At 44.2% G+C, this 14,778-nt stretch overlaps 1 protein-coding gene across 10 annotated transcripts in view; it reads right to left on the bottom strand.

The window, feature by feature from the left end:
- Nucleotides 1-7,967: 7,967 nt before the first annotated feature.
- The window catches only part of SPATS2L (spermatogenesis associated serine rich 2 like), a 172,100-nt gene continuing 165,289 nt past the window's right edge, over nt 7,968-14,778 (bottom strand). For 4 of the 10 annotated variants that reach the window (XM_025405002.1, XM_025404999.1, XM_025404998.1 and 1 more), the window contains 2 exons: nt 13,426-13,646; nt 8,300-8,862 (listed from right to left, as the gene is read on the bottom strand). In XM_025405002.1, the coding sequence (XP_025260787.1) occupies nt 8,467-8,862; nt 13,426-13,646 (617 nt within the window). In that variant the 3' untranslated portion in view covers nt 8,300-8,466. Of the gene's footprint in view, nt 8,863-13,425; nt 13,647-14,778 lie in introns of all 10 variants that reach the window. The other 6 variants (XM_025405001.1, XM_025405004.1, XM_025404997.1 and 3 more) reach the window with 2 other exon arrangements.

The following is a 14,778-nucleotide window of genomic DNA, read 5'->3' as shown; positions in this document are numbered from 1 at the left end:
TATGAACTTGGTAAAACATAGGGAAAGAGCTTCTATTATAGCAAATGAAAAGTATTTTCAAATGACTTACATGTGTGTTTTTGAAAGTTAAACAGGAACTTTTTAATTATGAAAAATTCTGTCTTTTCCATATGTTGAAACTCTCTCTTGAAAACTATCAACAAGTTACTGATTCCCCAGTCAGGAGACAGTGAGTAGATGAGTGGTTCTTTGTTGAGGGCCGCAGTTAGTATGCAGGGTTTCAAACGTGTAGGACGGCCAAAAACAGAAACATCATAAATAGCTAACAGGAAAAAAAAATTGCTTTCCAGCTGTTTCCAGAATTTCATATTTCAATTTGGTTGGTGGTGCAGTCTCAAAGCAGCCATTTTCACTTATATTCTTCTCAGCCTCATAAGAGACATATGGTTTACATTGTTAGAGAAAAGCTAATTTTTCTTTGTTCACATGTGTTGCCTCAGACAGCCCATACATGTTTTATATTTGCTAGCTAAATGGCTTCTGATGTAGGCTGTGGCTAAGACAAATAGAATTTTATAGTAACTGTCAGTCAGTATTCTGTCCTGCTTGTTTATTTAACAGCTTTTCATTTTATAACGTTGTTTCTCATGCTTTTCATTTGCTTCTTCCACCCTAAAACCCTCATTGCCTTAGTAAAATTCTGCTGAGCTCCAGGTATGAACTGGGGGGCCTGGGGCTTAGAAGAGAGACTTGTTTCAAACAGAGAGCCTGTCATGGAAAGAAAAAGGTAGAATATTTACTAATGATGAGAAAAGGCAAACTGCCTTCTGCCAAGATTTCTTAAGGTTTTGAATAGTTTTGTTTCAATAGCAGCTCTTTCAAGAATCTATTCCCTCATTTCCTGGTGTGGAAGACCTGGGCATTCGGTTTCTATGTAGATGACACTAGTAGTCCAGGGACATCAGAAATTGTACATTTAGACCCAGCTATAGGTCAGACAGTCTGGAGCTGGTCACCGAGGCTGAACGAGCCAAGAACCCAGCATAGCTGGAGGAATCAAGGAAACATGTCCTGGCTCATCTACTCAACTTCTGTCTCCTTTCTTCAAACCCCTGTACCCTCTAGATCAGGGTTTCTCAACAGTGGCTTGATTGACATTTTAGACCAAATAATTCTTTATTGTTAGGATTATACTGTGCATTATAGGATGTTTAGCTGCATCCCTGGCTAGCACTCCTGCCCCAGTCGTGACAATAAAAAATATCTCCAGACTTTTCCAAATGTCTCCTGGGGTCGGGGGGTGCATCTGTTATCCCCAGTTGAGAACCATTGCTCTAACTGGGTGACTTAACTTGAGCAGATTAACTGCCTCTCCTAATCAGGGGCTGTGGATCAGCAAGAAAACATCGGAGCTGTCAATCATAGGCATGAGTAGAGCCATGGGAATTGACGGGGAGGATGATACAGAAGGAAGGATGTCTCGTTTTTAAAAACTCCATCCTTTAAGCTCCCAATTACATTTCTGGTTTTGGCATAAAATTTGGAACATTTTCACTTGCTGTTCTGACCAAGCAACTACCTAATAAAAGGTAAGATGTACTCTTCTAATTCTTTATAAACTTATTTAATATGCTAACCCTATGATGCAGGTGGGCATTATTATCATCCCCATCTTACAGATGGAGAAACGGAAGCACAGAGGGGTTAAGTGAGCTGTCCAGCTGCTAGCAGAAGGCAAAGCTAGGATTCACATCCATGTCATCTTACTCCAGAGTCCGGGCCCCTAAGCACAACGCTAGGTCTGCTCTTATAGGAGCTTGCTACTCCTATTCCCAGAGATGAACTAGATAGGACTCAAGTCTTCTGTATGCTGCATAGCTATTTATTCTATTGATCAAACACTTTTTTTTTTTTTTTGAGACAGTCTCACTCTGTTGCCCAGGCTGGAGTGCAGTGGCACAATCTTGGCTCACTGAAACCTCCACCTCCTGGATTCAAGTGATTCTCCTACCTCAGCCTCCCACATAGCTGGGATTACTGGGGCCCACCACCGAGCCCAGCTAATTTTTGTAGTTTTAGTAGAGATGGGGTTTTGCCATGCTGGCCAGGCTGATCTTGAACTTCTGACCTCAGGTGATCCACCTGCCTCATCCTCCCAAAGTGCTGGGATTACAGACATGAGCCACTGCACCTGGCCTGGTCAAATATTCTTATAGAGCTTACTAAGGATATGTTGGTTATCAATTCATCGCCTCTTGTTTCCAAATCCACTTTTTATTGTGCTCCTTGTGATACTAGAGCTGGACCCTGTAAACACTTCTCTCTCACCAGCTGGCATGATGTTAAGCTTTGTCATTGGTGGGACACTGCAGAAGGGCCCTTTTCTTCCAGGTTCAGGGTGCATCCCGGGTCTGGCTGCTGCAGTGCTTGGTTCCAGTGTGGGATATTCAGTGGCTTTCACCCTCAGCAAGCACTGCCTCGTGCAGCTTCCTTTTGAGTGGGCCTCCCTGCTGGCTCCACAGACAATTCAACAACACTCCTGTGTGTGGTTTCCAGGTGAGTTTTGCTGGTGTTCCAGCTGCAGTCCCAGCAGGTTTAATGGCACCCCTGCAGGTGGATTCCTGGTGAATCTGAGTGGCTTCCAGCTTGCCAGCTCCAGCCTGCAACACCTCAGCAAGCTGCTCCATCCTCCAGTGGCCACAGCTGCGCCCTCTCCAACAAGGCCCAGTGTCAGCCTTGAGGGTGGGGGAAAGCTCTTTCAAGCTTATTCGTTTCTTGGGTACTCTGTCTCGCCTCTAGTAGTGACTAGTCCCTGTATCAGCGATTCCTGTTGTCTTCAGAGTTCTTACCCTTTAGTAGCTAATCTCCTGTTACCAGTTATTTCTGTCGATCTATCTTCCCCATATACATTGATAAAGCTTCCCTAGCAAATTATTCTGTGGTTACTGTCTCCTGCCTGGGATCTATATAAAGTGCCAGGCATTATTCCTAATGCTTTGCAAATATTAACTATTCAATCTTCATAACAACTCTGTGAGGTAGTTCCAGTTACTTGCCCCATTCACCTGTGGACAAACTAAGGTAAGGAGATGTTTACAAACGTGCCCAGGTTTACACAGCCAGGAGGTGGTGGAGACAGTGCTGGAATCCAGACAGGTGACTTTGAGGGTCGGTTACTTCAGCTGCTCTGCTCTCTTCTCCTGTTTGCTCTAGGATTGTTTTACTGGGTTACTCTGCACAAGTCATTTAGACTCCAGAATTTTCTGGAGGTATTGGAGTTGGTTACCTATTCATATCTTCTCTCTCTTCTAATCAGTGTTCCTTGAGTGCCTACTATATGTCAGGTGTTGGCAGAGGAGTAATGATGTTATTGGCTGACTTGTTACACAATGATGGTAACTTACAGAAAGCGGGTTCTTTCAGAGGACTAGGAACAATTAAATTGAATTCAAATCTAAGTATCTGAAGTTAAAAACAGGATAGCTGGGCATGATGGTTCAAACCTGTAATCCCAGAACTTTGGGAGGCCAAGGTGGGCAGATTGCCTGAGCTCAGGAGTTCAAGACCAGCCTGGGCAGCATGGCGAAACCCCATCTCTACTAAAAATACGAGAATTAGTCAGGTGTGGTGGCACGTGTTTCTGGTCCCAGCTACTTGGGAGGCTGAGGCTGGAGAATCGCTTGAGCCCAGGAGGTGGAGGCTGCAGTGAGCTGTGATTGCACCACTGCACTCCAGCCTGGGCTACAGAATAAAACCCTATCAAAAAAAAAAAAAAAAAAAAAAAAAAAAAAAAAAAGAATAAGAAATGGATATCTTTTTTTTTTACACTGCTATTTTTTTGTAGAAGTTCTTTGGCCATTGTCTCACAGACATGCTTCTGAATTTTTTTTTTTTTTTTTTTTTTTTTGCCAGAAGTCTACATAATTTCTCAGACAAATTTGCTTTAGAATATACTCATTATTCTGTAAAATTTGTTTGTGGCAATTCTTCCTATGAAACTGGAATTTAGTGGCAGCCCCAGAAGCTCCTCTGAGCTGTGGGAAAAAAGAGTTCTCAGACAAAGGGGCTTCTGATAATTAATCAGTAATGTGTAAGAACCTTGAGTGATGAGAGCAGCATTGTGTATTTCTCAGAAAGACTAGATTCAGACCAGAGAGCCTTTGCCTGCGGGGCTGCTGTAATGAGATTAAACACTGGTCCGCCAGTGGAGCAGCCTCCCAGGACTGGGGACCTGGTTCTTTGAAACTAAGAATAAACAGAAAACTTTGTTAGAATGTATTAAAGAAGCAAAAAGGTTTTTTAAATCCTCATAATGGATTGTAAAGAATAGTATTTAAATTATGCTTCAAATTCTTAGCTAAGTAACAAGAGAATCACTAGTACTTCGCAACTCTTCATAATTTTCTCACAAAAGCAGAGCCATTGAGATGGGTCAGTACTTTCAAGGAAATGCTGGAACAATGTATTAGGTGAATTGCTTTTTTTCCTTTTTTTTTTTTTTGGTCTTTTGCTATTTTATAGTTTGCGTAAGAAATTTAAGAACAAGTGACTGGGGTCGGGGGGCGGTGGCTCACGCCTGTAATCCCAACACTTTGGGAGGCCGAGGCGGGTGGATCACGAGGTCAACAGATGGAGACCATCCTGGCTAACACGGTGAAACCCCGTCTCTACTAAAAATACAAAAAATTAGCCGGGCATGGTGGTGGGCGCCTGTAGTCCCAACTACTCGGGAGGCTGAGGCAGGAGAATGGCGTGAACCAGGGAGGTGGAGCTTGTAGTGAGCTGAGATCCGGCCACTGCACTCCAGCCTGGGCCACAGAGCCAGACTCCGTCTCAAAAAACAAGTACGGCAAAAAAGGGTGCCGTTACGTAGGTCATTGGATGCTATCACTGTAATGTCTGTTGAGAAATAAACATTTTACCATCTGTAGACACATGAGGGCGCTTTAAGCAGGCAGCGTGGGATGCAGCCTGCAGAGGGAGGGAGGGAGGGAGGGAGGGAGAAAGCTTTGTCAAAGGTAGCCTGAAATCAGGCATCTCCCTATCTGGTTGCGGACCTGTGCCTGCGAGGGGGTGGGGAGCACCGAACTGGTCTAGGAAAAGAACTGCGCAGGCCCTTGATCCCCACTTCTTACGGTGAAATCAAGTTTGAGGTTCAAATCAAGGCTTTCAGAGAGTCAGAATTTCCAAATGTTACTTTGGCAAAAAACTGCTTTTAATCTGGTAACGTTTCCCATTAACCTCATTTGATGTCCTTCCCTAAGAATGTTTAATTAGAGTCTCTTTTTGAAGCCAGCAGAATTGGACTGCTTGTGAACTGAGCTTTAAATTGGACATGTTGTGTTTCTAGTCCTCCATTGAGGGTGAATTTTGCAGTAATTTGCGTTTAACTTTGTGTCTTGCTGCATTAAGCACTTCTAGACAGAGCTGGAGTATGCAGAGATTCTCAAAAGAAATGTAAATTTGGAATGTAATTGGGAACCCAACAGGGAAGTGTGGATTTCACAGATGAAGTCTTGGTGGAAGATCTATGTGCTACAATGTGAGTTTGAAGTTATTCGATTTTCATGAGTATTAAACTATTTTAACCTCTACTAAGCAAATGTTTAAGAGAGAAGAATCTATTCTTTTGACTCCTGTGCATTAAGTAGAGAGATTAGAATTTAAAACACTTTAAATGAATGGCAGAATAGGACTCAGTTCTCTAGGATCACACCAATAGTTCCACCAGACAGATGAAGATATGTAATATAGTGTTTAAGTGGCCTGACACTGGCACTAAAATATTGAAATTACTGTTTCAAAAATGCAAATTAATAAATGCTCACATGCCCAGGGTCTATAAGAAAGGCAAAAACCAGCCAGGTGAGGTGGCTTATACCTGTAATTCTAACACTTTGGGAGGTCAAGGCAGGAAGATCACTGGAGCTCAGGAGTTCAAGACCAGCCTGGGCACCACACTGAGACCTCGTTTCTACTAAAAATTAAAAAAAATTACCTGGGACATTGTGGTGCACACCTGTAGTCCTAGCTACTTGGGAGGCTGAGGATGGCTTGAGCCCAGGAGTTCAAGGCTGTAGTGAGAAATGATCACGCACTCCAGCCTAGGTGATAGAGCAAGACCCTGTCTCAAAAAAAAAAAAAAAAAGGCCAAAATATTGGAAAAAATGTAATCAGGTCTGAGCACTTGTTAGCATTCTTTTGTTTCTTTTCAGTGACATGGGAGTATTTGCTCTGTGCTCAGGAATGTGTTTGGGATTTCTTAACCCTGAGGGAGTGAGTCGAGGTCAAGAGTGGTTGGGTTCGACTCTGACAAAGGCAGGTGCACTCCTGACCTGGCAAATTCATTTTTTTCCCTGTTCGAAGAATTACTTGACTCATCTTTAAAGTGGTCACATTTACAATGATATTTTTCAGTGCAAGCAAAATCTTGCTACATAAAAAACTGTGTAAAATCCTTCTGTCTTGTAATATATAAATTCAGGGCCTCAGATGGGGTAAACAGGGCCTACAGCGCAGAACATTTATCTTTCTTATTTGAACGAACAACTCTTCCTTCCTTCCTGGAATGTGACTTAACATTTAGAATTCCTATTAAATCTCTGGGTACACCCAGAGACCTCGGAAAGCTCGCTACAGAGACAGCAAACATCCTCCTGTACTTGGCAAAAGAAGAAACAGATGCTTGCGTGGCTTGCAGGCTCAGCTGCTCGGGGCTGCTCTGTGGAGGAGAACCAGTGAACCCGGGTTGCCAGAAAAAATGTTAATATTGAGCTGAGAAAAAGCATTTGCACCTGTGAGGAGCCAACAAATCTGTAGGACACATGTGAGTGCAATGGAAGCAGCACCCAAACTGGACTGCCCTGCAGTCAAAGTTAGGGGAACTGGGGCTGTTTGGGGTTTGGGCCACCAGGTATCCATTTTCCCTTTCTGAGAAGTACCCCTTCTCCATCTAGCTCAGGAACTCTGGGAAGATGGCCACACCGCGGCTCCAGGGGTGGGCTCTGATTAGTCTATGCAAATTAGTTCATCCCATTCACTTCTCTCCACTCTTTCATGATTGGTTTAAGAGACAGGCCTACCAGCAATGGTATGCAAGACCTTTGCTGGAATTTCTGAGAAAGACACTTGCTCCATGTAGAAGCTACTAGGATAACTTCTCTCCTCTGGACAGTGTGGAGAATAGACTTGAGTCTCAAGAGTATGGTGGCCCTCTGCCATCATTCTGAATGCAATGTCAACCCAAGGAGGAAAGGAGAGCTAAGATAATCAAGAGATGGGAGCTGGCTGGGTGCGGTGGCTCATGCCTATAATCTCAGCAGTTTGGGAGGCCAAAGGGGGTGGATCACCTGAGGTCAGGGGTTCGAGACCTGCTTGGACAACATGGTGAAACCCTGTCTCTACTAATAATATAAAAATTAGCTGGACGTGGTGGCACACGCCTGTAATCCCAGCTACTCGGAAGGCCGCGTCAGGAGAATGGCTTGAACCTAGGAGGTGGAAGTTGCAGTGAGCCGAGATCTTGCCATTGCACTCCACCTGGGTGACAGAGCGAGACTCTGTCTCAAACAAAAAAAAAAAAAAAAAAAAAAAAAGGAAAAAAAAAGAAAAAGGAAAAATAAAAAAGAGATGAGAGCTGAAACCCTGATCAAACTGGACCAACTGGACTTTTCACTCACTGAACCAATAAATTCTTATTGTTTAAGCTGGGCTCAGCTGAGGTTTGTGGTACTTGCAACCAACGTTTCCAACTGCCCAACTGCCACATGGTGTGTCTAAGACAGTCAGGGTGCACATCCATCTATTTGTGTGTAATCTAATTGAAAAGACATATATATATATATATATATTTTTTTTTTCCTGAAAAAGTACTTGTCTCAAGAGAAACAGTATTTATTACACAGAGCTTTGCGCCACAACCTCTAGTCTCTAAAGTTTTTTTTTGAAAGCACTAAACAGTACATTCAATAACTAGGTGGGTATCAATAAAAGAAACTAGCCAGGTGTCAAATGCAGCATATTTTAATTTGTTTCAAATAAAGCAATATATGTATATATATTTTTTCAGAAAAACACCAGATGTTAAATTCTACAAAAGCGCATGTGTCCTCAGCAGATCATGTTTGTCTGATTATTAAGAATTCTTTTTTGTAACATTAACTCTCTAAAGACAATCAATGGACTGACATCACTGCTACAACATAGGTTGCTAACTGAGCCTCTGATCTTCAGTCACATCTTGATTTTCCTAACAATGAGTAAATACTGCCTGGCTAAAATGCTGCAAAGTCTTGATGAGAGAAAGCATCAACAGATCAAGCAAAGCCATGAAAGTTATGAAGCAAGCTAGAGCTGATTATTAGAATTAGTAAAAATGATTAAGAGAGGATGACACAACCATACAGGATTTGTATATTCTGATTGATTCTCTTTTGGCAGCGAATTGGGTCAGCACCTCGGGCAGGGAACCAAAACTGAATGGAAACTGCTCTTTTTCCTCCTAGCTCAGGCCACCAACGTCACAGCCGGGACTGAGAGAACTGCTGCATCTGTGGAAACTTCTATTCTTGTGGGGCAGAGATTGCACTGTGAAACCCTACCGACACTACCCCGGAAGGGCCTGGCCTCCGCGGTATCTGCAGCGTGCTGCCTTCGCCGGGGCTTTTCAGAATGGGCCGGGGCCTCGGGGGTCTTCATCCCTAAGGAGGCCTCTTGATTTTTGGCACCGCCTTTGTTTTTGGGCCGGAAGCCGTTGTGCGGCTGTCTTCTGTGTTCGTGGCGGTTGTTGCCCTTTCCCAGTGGATCGGCTTCATTCCCACTGCCCTGCGACTTGGCAGGCCCATTTAGCCTGTTGTTATGATACTGTGGATTAAATCTCCGTCTTTGGTTAGAAGATCCGTTCTACCAAAAAAGAAAAGAGATAAGTATCAGATGCCAGCAAGCCACAGATGACACCAGTAGACATCAGGGAAACCAAATCGCTAGCCACAGGTAAGTGTTTTTTTTTTTTTTTTTTAAATACACCAGAAGAATCAGAAAACATGAAGATGAGGTCAAGCAGATAAAATTATTAATCTTAAAAGAACAGTGGACTGTTTTGTAAGTGGAACTGAAAGAGAGGTTACAGAAGCCTAAGACAGACAATTCAAAAACTGGGTCAAATAAAATTCATAAAGATGCTTAAACTATAGCAGAATAAAATAGAAGCCAGGGGAAGAGTAATGATGATCCTGTACTACGCAGATTTCCAAGACATTCTGTAGAGACTGAGAGGGACAGGAGGCACAGAAATTGTAGACAGGAAAAGGGCGGGGTCCCTTGCCAAGCCCCACTCTCAAGCCCAAAGTGAGAACTTTATATTCCTGTTTTCCTGCTCAAATGTTGCCTTTTCCAAAACCACCGCTGGCCCACCCCACCCCACATCCTGTACCCATCAAAATCCCAGGCTCCACTGGCACAGAGCAGAGAAGAGGAGAAGAGGAGAAGCAGCTGCACGTCGGAGACTGCAGTCTGAGCCGGAGAGAAGCAGCTTGACTTTAGCGGGACTGCTTGATGGCAGGACTTCGGAGAAGAGTCCAGTCGGAGACGGCTGGACTTCAGGGGAACAATATGTTCTCACTCCATCGCCATTTTCCAGCTCTCCCTCCTGCTGAAAGCCACTTTCATTGGCAATAAAATCCCCCGTGTTTACAATTTGTTCATATGACCTGATTTTTCATGGATGCTGGACAAGAGCTCAGGATACAGGAAAGTGTCACACTGACCCTCTGCCTTCATGAAAAAGTAGGTTTATTGAGCTGTTAAACACTCAAGCCATCCTTGAACTGAAAAGCTAAAAGAGCATTGTAACGCATGCCTCTGGGCTCCAGGGGTCACGGGTACCACCCTAGGCGCTGCTGTGGGACTGCATGGAGTTTTGATCCTGCCAGCGCCCAAAAGTGCTTGCTCTAGCTCCTGCACCTGCTCACCTGCATGCTCTCCCTCCCTCAAGGGGTTGAGAGCTTCAGGCTGAGTAAGTGAGGCATCCCTGTTGCGAGGCCTGTGAAGGGGTCAAGGAAAATTTCCTGTTGAAAACCATGCATAGGAATTCTAATTACATAAGTGAAGAAAAAGTAAAATTCTGTAACTTTTCTTCTCTAAAGTAGCTTTTCTAATTTATTTCAAAACAAATATCTTTATAGTTCAGAAATATTATCTTAGACAAATATAGGGGTGAAGTGCATCTGGCAGGTCTTGGTGGCATGAAGAAATAAGGTGTATTTTCACAGAGGTAATTCGTTGTTTTTCTAAACTTTCTGCAGTCATAAGCAAATAAATTTTGAAGCCTCTATTAAAAAATCATTCCTTCAACAAATCAGTGGCCAGGAACATAAATGGATGAGTAGTAAGGATGCAATGGATTAAGCTCCTGTGCAAGGGAAAGATTTCTGAACTCCTCGAGGTCAGTAATAGCCAACACTCACTGAGTGCTTACCAGGCACTGAATGGGGTTCCTCACCATGCACTACCTCATTTAACATCAGAATCACCCTCTAAGATAGTTGCTATTATGTGCTTCATTTTATAGATGAGGATAAGGAGTTTCAGGGACTTGCCCAAGGTCTATCTATAGTTGGGAAATGGCGGAGCTGTTCCTACTTTATATACTGTCTCCTGACAAGACTCTTAAGTTGTAACATAAACATAAACCTTTTTTGAAAATCAAGCCTCTTACGAAAACATGAAATTTTATGAGTTACAAATATATAAGGTTCTTAATTTGTGCACTGTGACTGGATGGTATAGGTTTATGGCAGACCAACCCCCACTAATTCAGAGCCTAGAGCAAGAGTACAAATGTAGGTCCATACATCTGTTAAAGGAAAATAAATCTTGGGGCCCCCAAATCACTAAGCTAAAGGGAAACGTCAGGCTGGGAACTGCTTAGGGCCAACCTGGCTTCCATTCTCTTCAAAGTCACCCCTCTGCTCACTGAGATAAATGCGTATCTGACTGTCTCATTTGGAGAGGCTAATCAGAAACTCAAAAGAATACAACCATCTGTCTTTCATCTACCTAAGACCTGGAAGCCCCCTCCTCGCTTCCAGTTGTCCGCCTTTGCCTCCAGGAGTCCCACCTTTCCGGACTGAACCGATGTTCACCTTACACAAATGGATTGATGTCTCCTGCCTCCCTAAAATGTACAAAACCAAGCCGTGCCCCACCACCTTGGGCACATGTCATCAGGACCTTCTGAGGCTGTGTCATGGGTGCATGCCCTCAACCTTGGCAAAATAAACTTTCTAAGTTATCTGAGACCCGTCTCACATTTTCGGGGTTCACACACCATATGTCTGAATACTGTCTTTTCCTGCCTCTGGCTCCATCCCACATTGTAAGGGGGCCTTGGGCACACAAATGCAGACATTCCAGCCTGCACACCTAAGCATCGCCTCCACTCCCACCCTTTGGGCGGATGGGTGTGAAAACTGGCTATGTTGTTTGTCTTCAAGATGATGTATACAGGAAAGTGGTCCAGGCAGATCCTGTGAGCAGGCTTGGGCCCACGTGGGAAGAGAAACCCAGGATCTCGAGTACTGACTGGCAGCATGCTTCAGAACAAAGAGTGTAATTTCCAGTGGCCCTGTTTCCTTGCTCTCTCTGACTCCTTATTCTGCAGAGAGGGCCATGGCTGCAGGAGGATCAAGAAGGTTACTTGAAAACACAGTGCCCAGTCCACAGGCCCTTCTTGCCTGGGTCTACAGCGTTCTCACTTAGATATCTGAGTATATTTCAACTTACATGAGCCATTACCTAAAATGCTAAACCAGAGAACTGAAAAAGTATTTATATGGATAGTACTTAATCTGGCCTCCTTTGTTTTTAAACAAATTATGAAAAAGGAAAATAGATTAAATTTTAGACTTGATTATTAGCATCGTCTTTAATAATGAACAGAGGCCCAGGCACGGTGGCTCATGCCTGTAATGTTAGTATTTTGGGAGGCTGAAGCAGCCAGATTGCTTGAGCCCAGGAGTTTGAGAGCAACATGGTAAAACCCCATCTCTACAAAAATTATACAAAAAAAATTAGTCAGGCATGGTGGCACACACCTGTAGTCCCAGCTACCCTGCAGGCTGAGCCTGGTGGACTGTTTGAGCCCAGGAGGTTGAGGCTGCAGTCGGCCGAGATTGTGCCAAAAAAAAAAAAAAAAAGAACAAAAGCTGTGAAGATATATTTAGACTACAAGTGAAAACAGATGTGATTATTATCTTTAACTAATGAGATTATAACATGCGCCTTGTCAAAGTGCTATCTTACAGCTCATGAAGACTTCAGGGCCTGAGAAACACCTGTCAATGTCATTAATAAGAATTCTCAAAGGCCAAGACAACAAAACCCGACAACACACCTGTTAGAAAACCAGCATTTTAAAAGACTTACAAAAAAAAAAAAAAAAAAAAGACTTTTTCTTGGAGATAAAATGTATCTTTATAGCATAGCATGTCCAACTTCTATATCATCAGATCCATTTTTTTTTTTTTTTGAGATGGAATCTCACTCTGTTGCCCGGGCTGGAGTGCAGTGGTATGATCTTGGCTCACTGCAACCTCCACCTCCCAGGTTTAAGTGATTCTCCTGCCTCAGCCTCCTTAGTAACTGGGATTACAGGCATGTGCCACCATGCCTGGCTAATTTTTGTGTTTTTAGTAGAGACAGGGTTTCACCATGTTGGCCAGGCTGGTCTCAAACTCCCGACCTCAAGTGATCTGCCCATCTCGGCCTCCCAAAGTGCTGGGATTACAGGAGTGAGCCATTGCACCCGGCAGATCCCAATTTTTTGTTAATTCTCTAAGGATAAGGGGGAAATCACCTCCAAAAGATATAGTGGAGAAGCAGAAGGAGAGAAGGAAGATTGTTCTTTGGACACTTGTGCTTTTAGACGTCACAGTAGATAAGAATAAAGAATGTCATTTTGAAACGTATTCTCCTTACTGAAACCCCAAGAAAAGACTGCACTAACTTTAGCCTCTTATTGATCAGCTAAACATAAGTGGGGATTAAAATATCTTAAAAAACAAATGCCAGGTTTCCTCTCATTAGTGGTTTCAGTGGCCAGGTTCCAAATCTTGTTCCTGAGTCTCTGTGGGTCCCTTCCACATGTGGGCTGGTTTTGGGGCCCCAGGGATGGTGGCAGTCCTAGTCATGAGAAGAGCCGTGTCACCTGGGTGGACTCTGCTCGTGCGGTCAAGAGTGTAAACAGGCCACTTCCTCCACACGGGAAAGCACCCGGGAGGCATGGACGAGGGCAACCAGGGGAGTTCCCAAGAGGCCAGCTGGGCAGTGCTGCTGGGTGGGGAGTGGCTGAGGGCAGGTGGCGGGAGTCTAAGTGTGACCCCAGGAGGCCCAGAATCTAGTAGCTGCTGTTTCATTCCTCTGGAAACAGGTTCCCCGCCCCGGCACCCTGCACCAGTGTCTGCTTACCTGCTTGTTGGCCGGCATGGCCTGGTGAGAGGGGTCGGTGGTGCTGGGGAGACTGCTCACCATTTTGGGGTTTGCTGCTTTGCCTTCAGAGGGCTTATTGTGAGTGGAGGATTTTCGGGAAAAGTTACTCTGTTTCCCGGAGGTTGCTGCGTGTGCATTCAGCAGAGGCAGCAGGGAGCTGCAGGGCGTTCTTGAGGAATAGTTGTTCTTTGGATGTGTAACTGCAATAAGAAAGTGCTCAGTGTTATGAGCTGCACCTCCAACACTGCTGCCTCAGTAACCCATTACGAAGCGCTAGAAGATGAAGAAACTGGCCAGGAGCTCCACAGAAACATTAAGAAAGTTTTCTTTTGAAAGATGTTATTTGAAAGGGCACCTTGGTGCTTAAGAGAACAACCAAATTTCTCTTGTGGGAATCACTGAACTGTGATTACAGCATAATCATCCAAGTTGGGAGACATTTGTAGGAAATAAGACATATCTGAGCAACTTAAATATTATTCTTTAGGTCAAGAACCACCAAGGGAAAAGAGATAATGAAACTTCAAGGTTCCCTCTCTGGCCCTGTCTGCAAATGCACTCTGCCTCGTAGATCCCCCATTACCAAACCCATTCTTACCTCCCTGATCAGTTCCCTGGACCAATTGGTACTGCAGACACAGAAAGATTGGGAGCTATGTGGACACTCTGGCCTGTCAGATCCATGATGTTCTGAGAGCTTGGGAATGGGGTGATGTTGGATGTTAGGAATTCTGTTACTCTGGGTCAGGCATATCCCCCAAACACAGGGCCAGGCCCGCCAGCCCCTAAGGCATCTTGTATATTTCATTAGTGTTCCATGATCCCACCTTTAATCAACCCTGTTTCCTGCAGCCTCACTGCAGATATGCACCGCTTCCAAGGTTACAGGCAAGGCAGGCTGATTAGGCAGACACCCATCAGAGCTCAGGGCTCAGGGCTCAGGCAGGTCTGCTCAGCGTTTATTATGACCATTTCTGCTGGTTTTGAAAGTGGTGGTTTCTGCTGGGATGATTTCTACATGATTATACTGAATCGGAACTGGAGGGAATCAATTCAAGGATAAAGCCACTACTTCCCTCTCACAGTTCACCAGAATCTGACTGCCAGCTAGACCTTTCTTTGATTCTTAAAACTGTCACCAATTTTTGAAAGCAATTTTGTTTGCTCCCTTTGTTGGATCAGATTTAATCCCAGAGTTCTGCTAGAGGATTAGGCGGGATCAGTAGCGGTCATAATACAAGAGAAATGGAAAGGTCAGGGATGCATCTCCAGTCCCTTCAGTGTATTGGGAAGGTGTGACAGCAAGCTGGGGCTGTCCAAACGTGACCAGGA

The sequence above is a fragment of the Theropithecus gelada genome, chromosome 12 (assembly GCF_003255815.1).
Source record: "Theropithecus gelada isolate Dixy chromosome 12, Tgel_1.0, whole genome shotgun sequence".
NCBI classification, from domain to species: Eukaryota; Metazoa; Chordata; class Mammalia; order Primates; family Cercopithecidae; genus Theropithecus; species Theropithecus gelada.
This window is presented reverse-complemented; position numbering and strand designations above follow the sequence as displayed.